At 30.0% G+C, this 13,668-nt stretch overlaps 3 protein-coding genes across 4 annotated transcripts; 2 read left to right on the forward strand and 1 right to left on the reverse strand.

Moving 5' to 3' along the window:
• The first annotated feature begins 428 nt into the window (after nucleotides 1-428).
• Nucleotides 429-3,004, forward strand: LOC115697159 (protein RESPONSE TO ABA AND SALT 1-like). The gene has a single exon (XM_030624065.2). The coding sequence runs from the start codon at nucleotides 1,899-1,901 to the stop codon at nucleotides 2,634-2,636; it is 738 nt and encodes a 245-aa protein (XP_030479925.1). The 5' UTR covers nucleotides 429-1,898; the 3' UTR covers nucleotides 2,637-3,004.
• A 468-nt stretch (nucleotides 3,005-3,472) lies between these two features.
• Nucleotides 3,473-7,784, forward strand: LOC115697157 (uncharacterized). Its single transcript, XM_030624061.2, has 2 exons — nucleotides 3,473-5,547; nucleotides 6,689-7,784. Exons 1-2 carry the CDS (start codon nucleotides 4,399-4,401, stop codon nucleotides 6,797-6,799), a joined length of 1,260 nt encoding a protein of 419 aa, XP_030479921.1. The 5' UTR covers nucleotides 3,473-4,398; the 3' UTR covers nucleotides 6,800-7,784.
• Nucleotides 7,785-9,310: 1,526 nt separating this feature from the next.
• LOC115697158 (B3 domain-containing transcription factor VRN1) lies at nucleotides 9,311-12,334 on the reverse strand. Of its 2 annotated transcripts, none has more exons than XM_030624062.2 (6): nucleotides 12,094-12,334; nucleotides 11,563-11,619; nucleotides 10,620-10,713; nucleotides 10,019-10,325; nucleotides 9,755-9,936; nucleotides 9,311-9,676 (listed from the first exon to the last, which is right to left on the reverse strand). In XM_030624062.2, exons 3-6 carry the CDS (start codon nucleotides 10,671-10,673, stop codon nucleotides 9,434-9,436), a joined length of 786 nt encoding a protein of 261 aa, XP_030479922.1. In that variant the 5' UTR covers nucleotides 10,674-10,713; nucleotides 11,563-11,619; nucleotides 12,094-12,334; the 3' UTR covers nucleotides 9,311-9,433. The 2 variants fall into 2 exon arrangements, with proteins under 2 accessions (XP_030479922.1, XP_030479924.1); XM_030624064.2 differs by having other exon boundaries at nucleotides 10,620-10,724; nucleotides 12,094-12,333.
• Nucleotides 12,335-13,668: the final 1,334 nt, after the last annotated feature.

Below are 13,668 nucleotides of genomic sequence, written 5' to 3' on the forward strand. Positions count from 1 at the left end.
ATAAAACTTTAACAAGTTCTACATTTTGGAATAGTTCAAGAGAGCTTTTAAGCCACGATTTAGTAATGATAATCCGGTGCAATAAAAATCAAGATCTTGTATTGTTTTCTCTTAAATACTTATAAATACTCAAAATTTTATAACACATTTTGTAAATAAATTAATATATAATTTTAATAAATTAAGATAAGTGGAATTGGTCAGCTGAAAATTCGGACATTTACTCAGTTAAAAGTGTTTATAGACTTGCTCAATAGATGAAAGAAAGGCTGATCATGGAATTTGAAAATTCCAATTTGTATTGTAACTACCTTCTTACTCATGTTCAGTTGGTTTTTGTTAGGAATGTTGTGCTGTTGGACACCCAATTACAACTGAAGTCGAGATATAAAAATGATAAACTCAAATAAAATTGAATCAAAATAATCATATAACTGAACAAGATTTTAATTAAAGCAAAGAGATTACAATAATTTTTCTCTAAAATAAGGAGACAATAACCTCTCTTATTATAGGAAAAAATACTAACAACTACAAATGTTTAGGACAAACTTCTCTCTCTCAATGGTGAGACGCACATATTTATAGCTCTCAAGCTTGACAAAAATTATGAAATTCTATATTAAAAATTTTATTAGTAATAAGTAAATAATTCATGTTTTTATATATAATTTAATATTTTTACATTAAATTTATGTAAAATAATTATTCATTGTTTATTATTATTTTTTTTCAGATTTCAAGTTTCTTTGTACTATATAAATAATCTTGTGCAGTTAATTTTACTATTTTAAATAAGTGTAGATCGAAAATCTATTAAGAATACTCTAAAATTATAATAAAAATATCTCAAAATCAATTTATTGAATAAAGTAAGCTATGTTGTTATATATGTGTCAACTAAAAGAAGAAAAAAAATGTTAACGAGTATTATACTATTGCTATTGTTTTAATAAAATATCTAGTCTAATATAATTTAATATTATAATTTTTAAATTATAATATAGAATATAATAGCAATATTCAAATAAAAAGTGATGTGTATTATACATGAACTAAGTTAAGGAGTGAATTGAGATAGTTGTGATGATTAAGTTTTGTAAATAGTTATCCGTACACTAAACACGCAAACCCATGCTAACTAAGTAAAAGACAAAATCCACCGAACGACAACTACCCTTTCCGTTTGCAGTTTGATTACTCTATTGACTGGTAACTGGTGGAGACTAATGAATCTCTCTAATCACTAGGGTATGGTATGGGTGTCAAACCCAACTCTTTGTCATTTTCTTGTTTTTAGTCTTAAAATCCACTCTTCAAATCCTCCTCTCATTTCATTTCCTATTTCTTATTTGGTGAGAGAATCACACGCTTTTGAAAGGGAATAAACACGTTTAAACACACACGTGCTCATCTACATAATATAATTACCACACTCTCTCACACACTAAACGACAAGCTAACCGCACCGAACGACACATTTTACTCCCGCGTTTAATTTCTTCTCTTATCTTTCTCTTTCCATGTTCGTTTCCCAGTCGGTGCTCTAAAAGAATAATAATAATAATTGTAATTCAATCTAACCTAATCTAATTAAAGAAAATTGCTAAAAGCAGCTCTAATGGCGTAGTTGTTGTTACTGGTGGCTTCCACTTGTCTCCAAATGAAACACTCAACTTGTCAACTTCTCTCTCTACACTCTGCTCCAATCCCAAACCTAACACTCTAAATCTTACCGAATAAAAGATAATTATAAACAAAGAAAGAAAAACCTAATTTCCTTTCCACCGTATAGTGGAAAATCCCTATATACAGACAGAGAGAGAAAACTGTTTTTGTTTTCTTTGCTCTGTTTTAGAAAACTCAAACCCCTCTCTGTGTTTGTGTGATTCTGTTCTATGTCTAAAGGTTTCAAAGGTACATCAAGTACCGACGACGACAACAACAACAACGGTAATGGAGTTTTGTTCAAGAATTTTTTCGAAGGATGGTTAGTTCGTCAAGAACATTACCTGGATGAGCTAATCTGCGCCAATCAAAACTTCGATGAATCTTCTGATGATGATCTTAGAGAGCTTGTTTCTCGAATTCTCGCTCACTATCAGCAATACTACGAGGAGAAATCGAAAATTACCGAGCGAAATGTATTCCTCGTGTTTTTCCCGCCGTGGTTCACTTCTTTAGAGCAAGCTTTTCTCTGGATCGCTGGGTTCAAACCTGGACTTGCGTTTCGTCTGGTGACGAATTCGATCGACGATCTGTCTGAGGATCAGATACAGACCTTGAATCGGCTTATGAGAGAGACCAAATCTCAGGAGCGTAGCTTAAATGATGAGCTCGCGAAGATCCAAGAGAGCATTGGTGCGCCGCCGTTGTTGGAGATCGCTAGATGCGGAGGAAGAAGATCGGTTCACGGCGGCGAACAAGAGGAGGAGGATTCCAACTCGGATTCGGCTATGGCGGCGCTCAAGTCGGGGTTGGAAGCCGTGGTGACCGCCGCTGATAGGTTGAGGATGTCGACGGCGTTGAAAGTTACGGACGTGCTTGAATCGGCTCAGAGCGTGAAATTCTTGGCGGCTGCGGCTCAGCTTCAGCTCCGGCTCAGATCTTGGGGTTTGGAACGAAGAAGAAGCTGATATGAGAGTGAGAGAAAGTGAAAGGAAGGCTCAGGTGAGAATCTTTGAGGCCACAAATTTTTTAATGGGACGAATTTGGTTTTTATATATTTATATTTATATATATATAGGTTTCGGATGAAGTCTATATTATTATTATTATTATTATTTGGGTTTGGGATTGTACAAATTAATTATATAATTCTATATTTATATAGTGAGAAAAATCACATTTTGAGTCTTTAACGAGTCAACAAATCACTTTTGTTGAAGATTGAAGGATTAAATTAGATGCCTTCTTAGTTTAAGTTTAATTAATGTCTTTGGTGCCTTAGTTCGAATTGTATTTTTATTTTAAATAAAATATCTCTCCCTTAATTTAGTGAAAATGTTTGGAAGTTTCTTTCTTGGGTATAAAAAGTGACATGGGGCCTTGGTTTTGAATTGAGCTGTGGATGTGGTAAATCTTGTTATTGTAAGTTATGGAATAATAAAATAAGATATGGTAAATTCACGGACGTAGTGTGGGTTAAGGAGTCAGTTGATTGAAGGTTGTGGTTGTTGTTCTTAAGATTTGATGCAAGTAGAATCTGCATGTTGCCCCTTGGGGGGTTCTAGGGTCGTGGGTATGTAGCAAGCTTAATGAGTGAGCCCTTGACAAGATAATAATGGGCCTTTATAAAGGTGTAGGATTAGACCCATTATTCAACTCGAGTTGCTGTTGGGGTCGTCATGGTACAAGTGAAGAAGTAGCACGAGGTTTCAGACTCTTTAACTCCCTTCTTCAGCAAATTTCTGTATCAATGGCATAAACATGCCAGTCTCTTAATGGGCTTACAATATACTTGGCCCAATTCATTCGATTGGGAAAATACCACAAACAGATGACATATCTATCTAGGATAGATATTATTCTCAAATATATTAGAAGGCCATATTTGTAATATTTAGTAGAGTAATTTACGATGACAATATTTAAAAAGTATAAGTGACTGTTTAAATGAGTAACCCACAATCGTACAAGTCGGACGAAACCCTTCAAGGAGCCAATGTGGATAATGTTAGACATTTATATATATAAATTGAAATATATATGTTTAAGTATAAAGTGCGGAATTAATCAAACATATATACACTATGAATAAGGATCGAAATACCTCCAGTCATTGAATCTTGAGCTTTAAACTCACATAAGCTTTGATCTGCAAAAGAAATTGACTACCATGGGTAATCGGTCTTCCTCGCTCTCTCAACTCTCTTTAGATGGAATTTGCTATGATGAACAGAATGAGTGAGGAGTTCGGGGATCGAGACCCTATATTTATAGGTGAGATACTTGTCAGAATATTTTGACGGAAATCAAATTAGATAATAAATATAGAAATCTGACCATATATAGAATATTACATAATTAATTTTGTCCAGATTCAATGAATATAAAATATTTATTTATCAAAAAATCAATTATTTATTTATTTTTTTAAATAGAAATTAATTTCTTTAAATAGAAATATATTTCCTTAAATAAAAATAAGGGATATTAATGAATGATTCTTTCTTGTATATTGATTATAGAATTATCACTTTGCTTTTTCTTCAAATTCAAGTTTGGAATTAAGGTATATTATGCTTTTCCTTTATAAGTAACACACATTTGATCCAAAGTTTCTTCTTTGTTGAGATATATATATATATATATATATACTCATCCATTCTCTACTAAAACAGATGTATATAAATATTTTTCTTAGTATTAATCATCAATACTACTACTTACATAAAAATGTCAAACACAATACAACATTTTAGTCACAGCCATCCATTGAAACAATATCATGATATTCGACGTAAATACAGAAAAGAAGCCAAAATCAACTGTGGCTTGTGTCAACTTCTAGTAGAGGACGATCAAATATACTATGATTGTTACAAATGGGAATGTGTCTACCCTCTCCACAAAACATGTGCTGAGTTGCCACAATACCTTAATCATGGGTTACATGATTCTCTCCATGGTCCTCTAATGCTTCAAAAAAGGTCATCATCAAACAATGGCAACAACAACAACAACACAACATGCTATTATTGTGAAATTCCATTCCAACACAATGAAGTTTTTGCATACGTATGTAATCAATGCTCACTACACATGCATATGACATGTGCTTTGATTACTATTCCCATCTTAACATGCGACAAAGATAACAACGTTCAATATTTTTGCCATCAACAACTGATGATGTTGGTCGATCATGACAATTCAAAAGACCAAGCTCAATGTTTTGTGTGTCGATCATCATGGTTGGGATTAGCCTATTCTTGCACCTATGAAACGTGTAAGAATTTTCTCCACTCTTCTTGTGCTAAATTTCCATGGAAAGTTGATAATTCTCATTCACATCATCACTCTCTTATTGCTCTCCAATTTAGTAAACCTCAATCTTGCGATTTATGTTGTAAGAAACATTGTAGGCTAATCTTCAAGTGTCACGATGGGTGTAATTTTAATTTGTGCACTGAATGCGTCTTTGTTAAGACAAGGGTGAGTTGTCAAAGTCATGTTCACTCACTTTACTTTGTGGAGAAAGCATTTTATAAGGGCAATTGTAGTGCTTGTCAAAAATCGTATGCAGATTGGAGTGAACATGATCATCATCTTGTTCCTGATGAAATAAGTCGTACTCAATCCTTCTTATTTCGATGCATAGAATGTGATTATAATCTCCATTTTTTATGTGGTCCATTGCCATCCACCATTAAATTTAAATACCACATACATCCTTTAACTCTTATTGATCATCAGATAAAAAAAGATGATCATTATGATCAATTCTATTGTGATATATGTGAAGAAGAAAGGAATCCATACTTTCGCATCTATTGTTGTAAAGATTGTGACTACAGTGCACATATTCATTGCCTGTTTTCTGAGGTAAGCAAATTTATTAATTTATAGTTAATTATTATTTTATTTAAAAGTTATAAACATTTAAATATTACATATTATACATGTTTTTCTTATGTTTGAATATATTTATTTAAGGGATATGAAATAAATTATTTATCATTCTTGTTTGAGAATTCTCTCATTTTTAATTCAAATTGTGTAGGGATATAATATTTCATACATAAATTAATTTCATTATCTTTACCACTACTGAATTATACTTTTTGATAAGGCACGAATATAAACTTTATAAATCAGTATTATAATAAATCCTTATAAATTATATAACACAAAAAATGTATATTATAGAATAAGTGAAAAGATAAATTATCATAAAAACCAAAATATTAACTATATTTTAAGCTTATAAAATAATAATAAATTGTGAAAATAAAATAAAATAGAATATTCAATAACACTCTTAATATAAGTACAAGAAAAAGTATTATAGAAATAATTAATAAAAATAATGAATGTTTAACTATACTAAAATATTAAACTAATCCTGAAACAACTACAAAAAAATATTATTTTTAGTCACAACAAAATTTATAATTAAAAATGAAAAAGTTGTGACTAATTATAAATTATTCCTATGTTGTGATTAAAAAGTCCGTGACTAAAAGTATTAGTCATAAAAATTACAATTTTTTGTGACTATGTTTTTAGTCACAATACTTGTTGTAACTAAAACTAAATTAGCGACAACTTTGTATCTAAATACCATGTTTTAGTCATGAAAAATTTATATTGTGGTTAAAAGTTTGTCACTAAAAATAATTTTCTTGTAGTATATAATAAATTTTTTAATAATATTTTAATATAAGTCAATGAAAAGTGTAATTATAAATTCAATAAAATGTTTCAAAAAGTATGGTAAGTATTTTTTTAATACTTTAAGACATTATATATAATAAGTAATTTTTTTTTTTCAATTGAGTGATTAATATATTACTTAATCTATAAAAATATGTAACAAAACACACAAAATAACAATTTATTTGACACATTGTTATGTAATTGGTACATCATTTTCTATATTTGATACAATTAATAAGTACATCATATAATTACTATTGAATATTGATATTTAACATAGATACAAAATGTGTATGCATGTTATCAGATCATGAAAGAAATAAAGGGTGATAAGAAAGTTGTGAATAAGTTAATATCTTTTGGAGAGACTCGATGGACTCAATTAATTGATCGCACAGAAGATACAAGTAATGATTAACAAAATCTTGGAGAGGTATTAAGCAACAGCCTAACTGATGAAGACAAAGAAATGTTGAATGACCCCTTTACATTTGGTTCTTCATCAGAGGACAAGACTTTTGTAGAGCGACGATACCAGTTTATCAAGACAGAGATCAATGCTCCAATACTCGATCATCAATTGTTTTCAATTGAAACTATTTATAATATCAATGAGTTCCCTTCTTTCAACTCAGTCGATTTTTGGAACTTTTATTGGGAGCTTCGATATTATAAACATAAAAGTGGCATGAAATTAGATGACAAGTACTTGGGACAAAAAGTTGTTGATATCAATGGTTACAAGGTACCAATTACATTGGCTCATATCTTAAACACTTTACTTCATTACTATACAGAATCAGATCTTTTTGGTGCAAGGGTTGCGAATTGGACACCTGGAATAAAGAGTGTCTTTGCTACAATATTTTGTATAGTTTGTGATCAAATGTGTAGAACTAAGATGAAAGATGTCACTAAAGATGTTCTTCAAGATTGGTTTTTCTATCTAAATGCTATTGCTGGAAAAAGATATAGGAACAACATTAGGCTTAAGAAATTTATAGACAAAATTATTAAGCGATTTTTCTGTTTTGAGGCGATTAGATATGAAAAAGATATCAAGGAAAAATTGATGTTGAGGATTGTAGACTTGGAAGATGAATTGAAGAAATGTAAAGAGAAGCTTCACATGTTCAACACTCATATGTCTTGGACTTTTGAGAAAATCAAGAATCCCATTAATGATGCTTTGAGATTGGAGGAAAAATATGTGGATGAAATAATCTGTTTCGATGAACTTCTAAATTCGGAATTTGAGGCTATTCATTTTCCTTGATTTTTTAACAATGTAATACATACATATATTCTACCATATTATTTAGTAAATAATAAATGTTTGTTATTGGCTTGATTATTAACTTAAGGTTAATTTTTAATTTATTCATATTTATTTTCAGTAGTAATCTTAATCTCAAGCTTGATCACCTTTATATGCAATGATTATTATAAATAATTAAGGAATTTTTTTTTTATCAAGAATACGATATTTGTATTGAATTTGTCTTGGAAGCGAGTTACAAATTGGAAGAGGAGTTTCGTCCAACTAAAAAAACTCATCGTCTAACTAAAAAGCATGCTTCGCTAATCCATAAGCTGCAATATTAAAATTATGACTTTTGGGGGCGGGGCAGGTATGGGTTTAAATTTTCATACTCGAGTCGAAAACGGGACAGGGGTGGGGGAATACTCACCCCAAACCCGCCGCGATATGATATGTGTATATATTTAAATTTTAAAATCATAACTACTATAATTAAAATAACTTCATGCATGCTTTAGGCTTTCTATTGGTTATAGTAAAGAGACATTTTAGTTTTCATGAAAAACCTGCGATGATGCATATTAATAATCACACTTAACTGTTTTTAAAAAAATGACACTTAACCATTTATTTTCAATTACCAATTTTGTATATACTAACTCCATTTACTATACACACTATTCCACTTATGTTTATTGTTTTACTGAGTTTTTATGATTATTTTTTTTTTAAAATTCTTTTTGAGACATCATTTTTTTTTTCAAAAATATATATGTAATGGATATCCGATGGGAATCCTTCCCCCATCGAGTAATCCTTGCCCCACCCCTGCTTTAATTTAAACAGGTATTGACGCGGGTATGGGGGTGAATTTAGGAAGCGGGTATGGGGGTGGGGGAGCAATCCACCCACTCGCCCTGCCCCGTTTACATCCCTAAAGACCATCTCCTTGGAGATGTAAAAATTATGTTATATTTGACACAAAAAATAACCTTATGTAGATTTACATCAAATTTTAGTATAGTGCTCCATTGCATAATTGTAAAACTTTGATGTAAAATTGAATATCTAATTAATATTTCTATTAAAAAAATAAAAGGAAAATTATCCCATATAATATTTTTTAACCTTTTTTTTTCTTCAAATTTACGGTTTGGGTTACTCTAATAATTTCTACGGTGGTTTCTATATGGATTGCTATGTGGATTTTGATTGTGATTTAGGTTGCTCTGTTGGTTGCTATAGAGGTTTCTATGTGAATTCTGTAAATATTAAAAAAAATTGCTTTAAAGTGTTAAATTAAAAAAAAAAAAATCCCAAAATAAATTATTATTATTATTTTAATATATAAGAATAAAAAAATAAGAGATTATTTCAATATAAACAACAAAAAAATTACAAAAATACAGTTTCACGGAATGTTAAACATTTTTACGATTTTTTTGGTTTTATTTACAGAAAATACGGTTTTTTTATGTAGTAATCTTGTTAATTTGTTGTTAATTTTTTGTTATCTATATGTTATTTTTTGTTGTTATTTTGATGTTATTTTCATTTTACTTTTATGTAATTTTTTTGTTGATTTTATGTTGTTTTCGTATTATTTTTTGGAAAACAGAACATAACAGAACCTGTGTTGTAATTGGTATATGCTAGTTCTAAACAATATTAAAATTGAAAGTCCTGTTCTAGAGATTTTTAGTTAATTGGAAGTAGTTAATAGCAAATTAGCAATGTCATGTTCATAATAGAAAATAAAGAATAAGCATGACTAATAAGTAAACATCAAATTCAATCATCATTTCTTATAATTGAGACTTGAAGTAGTGGTGGCTTCTTGGTTATAACCTCAAAAACACAAACATCCCCTGAGCATAAGGAGTTGGCAGCCAGAAAGTTGAACCATCCTCCACTGAAACAGCATATACAATTGCAACTTACAATATTCACACTCCATTCTTTGCTTCCCACTTTAAGTGTTACTGCCTCACTTTTTACTCCAACATGACTCTCAATGAATTTTTTAGGAAGTTGCTGCAAAAAAACAGGCATAAAGATTGAATGAATAACTGTGTAATGAAATTAATTCGATCTTCAACTACTATTCCTTACCTGCTTATAACGGTTGTGTTTGTCGGTCCTTATAACTCTGTAGAAATGGGGATACTCTGAATAAAAACGGCGAGCTTCTATGACAGCTTTGCTATGTCTGTAAGTGTTATATGGTCCTTGATTCCTCCTCCTATTCCCTTTCATCCATAACTGATCTTCAGCTTCACACTTCTTGGGCATGTCTACAAACAACACAAGCACAAATAATCTATTTTCTAACCATATTTCTTAATTACCAATAAGATATTTAAAGTTTTGAACTACCTTCATTTTCTGAATCAGACTCCTCATTTGTGAAATTTGGTGAAGAGAAAGGAGAGTAATCAATTTCACAAGTGGTCTTGTCATATATAGCAATATTAAAATTCGAGTTGCCTACATAGGTGAAATCGAGCAAATGTCCATATGCAAGCTGATAATGCTTCACCAATTCCGGCCAACCTTCTTTTAGGTATAACTTGTCATCTTCAACAACCAAACCTAACTTCCATGTATGACTACATGGAAGTACAACAGAGACAGAACTTGCCAATGTCTCTCTGTGCAGCCTCACAAACTTTTGTGGAAGTCGCTACATTAATCACAACATGTCCATAAGAGAGAGTTTGCACACATAACGTGTATAAATTCCAATCAGTACAGTTTCATTTTTTTAATATTACAACAGATTACCAGATAATAGTAATGAAAAAAATCAGTTGTTCTTTATCAAATCTTGGAAATTAAATGAGCTAGTAAAGCTGTGGAAGTATGTAATTTAGTACAAATTCGATATTCACATGTTCTAATACATAAGCTATAAGTAGTGTAATTAATATACATCATCAAAAGTTTATAAGTAAAAACTAAAGAGGAATATGCTTACCATTTGTGTCAGTGAATGGTCAGTCAGAATCTTGAAAAAGCAAAAACTAGTCATGGTTCAAGTCTGTCTTCAAGATAAATTGTTCTTTTTCAATCTGTTTACCAACTAAAAATTGAAGTGGGTTAAATTGAAGAAAGCAACATGGTAACTTGTAAAAGTTAAAAAAATTATTTATATGATATGCAATAATAAGCATTAGAAAAGGAAAGGACAAATGAAGAAAAAAAATAGATATTGTAAAACATAGATCATAATCAGTACACAGATTTCTTTTTCAAAAAACAAACAAAAACTATAAAAAGTAGTATTGAACCATGAATACTTGATTAAACAAAAATCTAGTGAACAAAGCATACTGTGGTTTGATTCTCCAAGTAAGCTACACTTCAAAGTCAGTTGGATTAAATACTTGCTATTCTTATATATATTCTTATTTTCTGCATTTTAAGTTCTTTGTTGGTTGTTAGTTTTAGTGCTCTTGCTTTCTTTCTTGTTTGTGCTCGTTGACTGTGCAGATCAAACAAAGTATGACCAGACTATGTAAATTCCCAATCTACTCCTCACTGAAATGTGAAATTCTTTATACATGAGATTACGAAAGTTTTGAAGGAATCTATTAATTACATAAGTTACTATCAATTTTATAACAGCTAAGCTAACCTCCTCTGTTATGAAATGTCAGTTATTTCTGTGTTATTTCAAAGTTTAAAATATAAATATACTTTTTTACAGATTTTCTTATCTTAACTATTGGAATGATGCTTTCAGAGCCACAAATTAAGTCTAGTTTCACTGCTATTATTACTTAATAAATTCCACTCTAAAGAACAAAAGGAAACAAAAAATAGACACATCAAGTATCAACTATTTCCAAATAATAAAGTATAAAAATAAGTCCAAATCAAGAGAGTAGTAGAAGAAAATGAGAGATATAAAGTTTTACCTGGGAGGCTGAAGAACAAGAACTTCACCAAGATCAAAACTTGATGGATTCTCACCTCTGCAAACAAACATGAATAGTACATTTAGAAAGTGGTTCAAAGTGAACAAAATATTGACAAACAAAATTAAATAACGAAAAGGAACACTCTTCCGGTACTAATATTCTTATAACTAAACTAAATGATACTCAGAAGTAAAACATCTACTCTAACACAAATCATGCAAGATAAACAAAATACTCACAGAAAATATATTGTAATGTTAATGGATTTTTGAAACAGATGAAAGAAAAGCAAATAATGAAAGAGAAGAGAGAAAAGGAGGAGAAAGTTTTGTCATTGGTTTGTTGTGTGGCAGTCAAAACCAACCAAGAATTACCATTTTAAGGAATTACAATTGATAAGCAGTTATGAAAATTAATAACATATACACAAATAAAGAATCCGAAATGCAGAGAGAATCAATGGTACTCGTTCGTGATTTGGTGGTAGCAGCTTTAATACCAAAAAAATCAAAATCATAGTGATTTTACCATAATTCTGAATCTGAAACGTCATGTACTTTGTCCATTGCTTCTCCGATTGGCCCCGCCTCTGGAGGAACTGATTCAACCGCAGTTTGACCTCGTTTCTACGCCGGGGATTGGTTCTCTTCTCCATCCTACCAACAAGGCGCCACACCAAAGTGTTCAACAAAATCAAATCAAATCAAATATATTTATATTAAAAAATACTTGAAAAATATATTTTTTTATCAATTAATAAAAAATATCCTCATATTGCCACATTTTTAAGCGGGCTGCGGAATATATCCTCACTCTCAATTCTAATTCTAAGTGGTCTAATGGAATCATCAATCATCATCTATAAAAATAGATATAAAGTGTGTATACAATGTAATTGTTAAGTAAATTACCACATGACAATTCTTAATTGGTTTAAATAGTTAAATTTTTATTTTTCTAAAGAAAAAATTGAATATACCAATAAAAAAATGACACGTGGATAATGACATAATATTTAACAGTTAGGTACCTAAAGAGTTCCAAAAATATAACTTAAATATTATTACCGCCAAAAATTAAAAATTACTCTTATTTTAACTTATTATTATTATTATTAATAAATTATAAGGTTTTTAATATATCACGTCGTGTGTCGGGCTTTTCGAGTTAGTCTATCCGTACTTATGTGTCATGCATTTCGTGCTTCTCGTATCGTGTCGTGCTTAAGGATATATTTTTCGTATCGTGTCATGTTAATTTGTCGTGTCCAAGTCTATATTTTTTCATGTCTAATTATGCTCGTGCCTTTTAAGCTCGTACTAATTTCGTGTGATGTCAAAAAAACCCAATCCGTATTTACAGTACTACCTCTTACTAATACTAAAGGTGTTTTGTTTTGCTTGTATCGTATTACATGATTGAATAATGAGAAATTTAACTTTATTTGTTTAAACGTGGATTCAACGATCAAAATATCAATTAATTTTGCATTATTATCAAATAATACTAATACTTTCTTAACTGTTCAAAACATTCCTATATCATCTAACTTTGTTCTTTTGTTCTCTCTCTTTCTCTCAATCTCTCTATGCTATGTAAATTTTTTCCCACATAAAATGTACCAATAAACACCTACTACATGAGAATGTGACTTTCTCTAATATTTATTGATTTTAGTTTTTTTTTTTTACATATTTAATGATATTTTCTAAGAGTTGTGTGCCTTTATTTGTTTATTTAGATCCTGGTTCTTCCTTTGTTTTTTTTTTTTTTTTTTGCTTTCTACTCGTAAAATTCGATAAGTTATTACTCAATAAATAGTTGATATAAGCATGTTCTTGAAATTAGAAATAAATTTTCAATATATAATTGAAAGTGTTTGAGGGTAAGTTATGTTATTTAATTTAAAACGGTCGTTGTACTAAATGGTATTTTATAATACTCAATGGTTCTTAAAAATTATGTTGTTTGTTTATTTTCAATTGAAACTATAACTTTATCTAGAACCATGGAGTATTATGGAGTCAAGTTTAATCATTTAAGCATAAAAAATCAAATTTTCTTTAAATAAATGTTGTTGTATGGTACTATGGTTTTTTTTTT

Source organism: Cannabis sativa, chromosome 7 (assembly GCF_029168945.1).
Source record: "Cannabis sativa cultivar Pink pepper isolate KNU-18-1 chromosome 7, ASM2916894v1, whole genome shotgun sequence".
NCBI lineage: Eukaryota > Viridiplantae > Streptophyta > Magnoliopsida > Rosales > Cannabaceae > Cannabis > Cannabis sativa.

Bases quoted from the DNA above. Each gene is read 5' to 3' on its own strand.
- LOC115697159 (XM_030624065.2), top strand. From the start codon at position 1,899: ATGTCTAAAGGTTTCAAAGGTACATCAAGTACCGACGACGACAACAAC.
- LOC115697157 (XM_030624061.2), top strand. From the start codon at position 4,399: ATGTCAAACACAATACAACATTTTAGTCACAGCCATCCATTGAAACAA. The intron at 5,548-6,688 runs GTAAGCAAATTT...GCATGTTATCAG, and splicing joins TTCATTGCCTGTTTTCTGAG to ATCATGAAAGAAATAAAGGG.
- LOC115697158 (XM_030624062.2), bottom strand. From the start codon at position 10,673: ATGACTAGTTTTTGCTTTTTCAAGATTCTGACTGACCATTCACTGACA. The intron at 10,326-10,619 runs GTAAGCATATTC...TGATTAATGTAG, and splicing joins ACCATTCACTGACACAAATG to CGACTTCCACAAAAGTTTGT. The intron at 9,677-9,754 runs GTAAGGAATAGT...GTTTTTTTGCAG, and splicing joins AACACAACCGTTATAAGCAG to CAACTTCCTAAAAAATTCAT.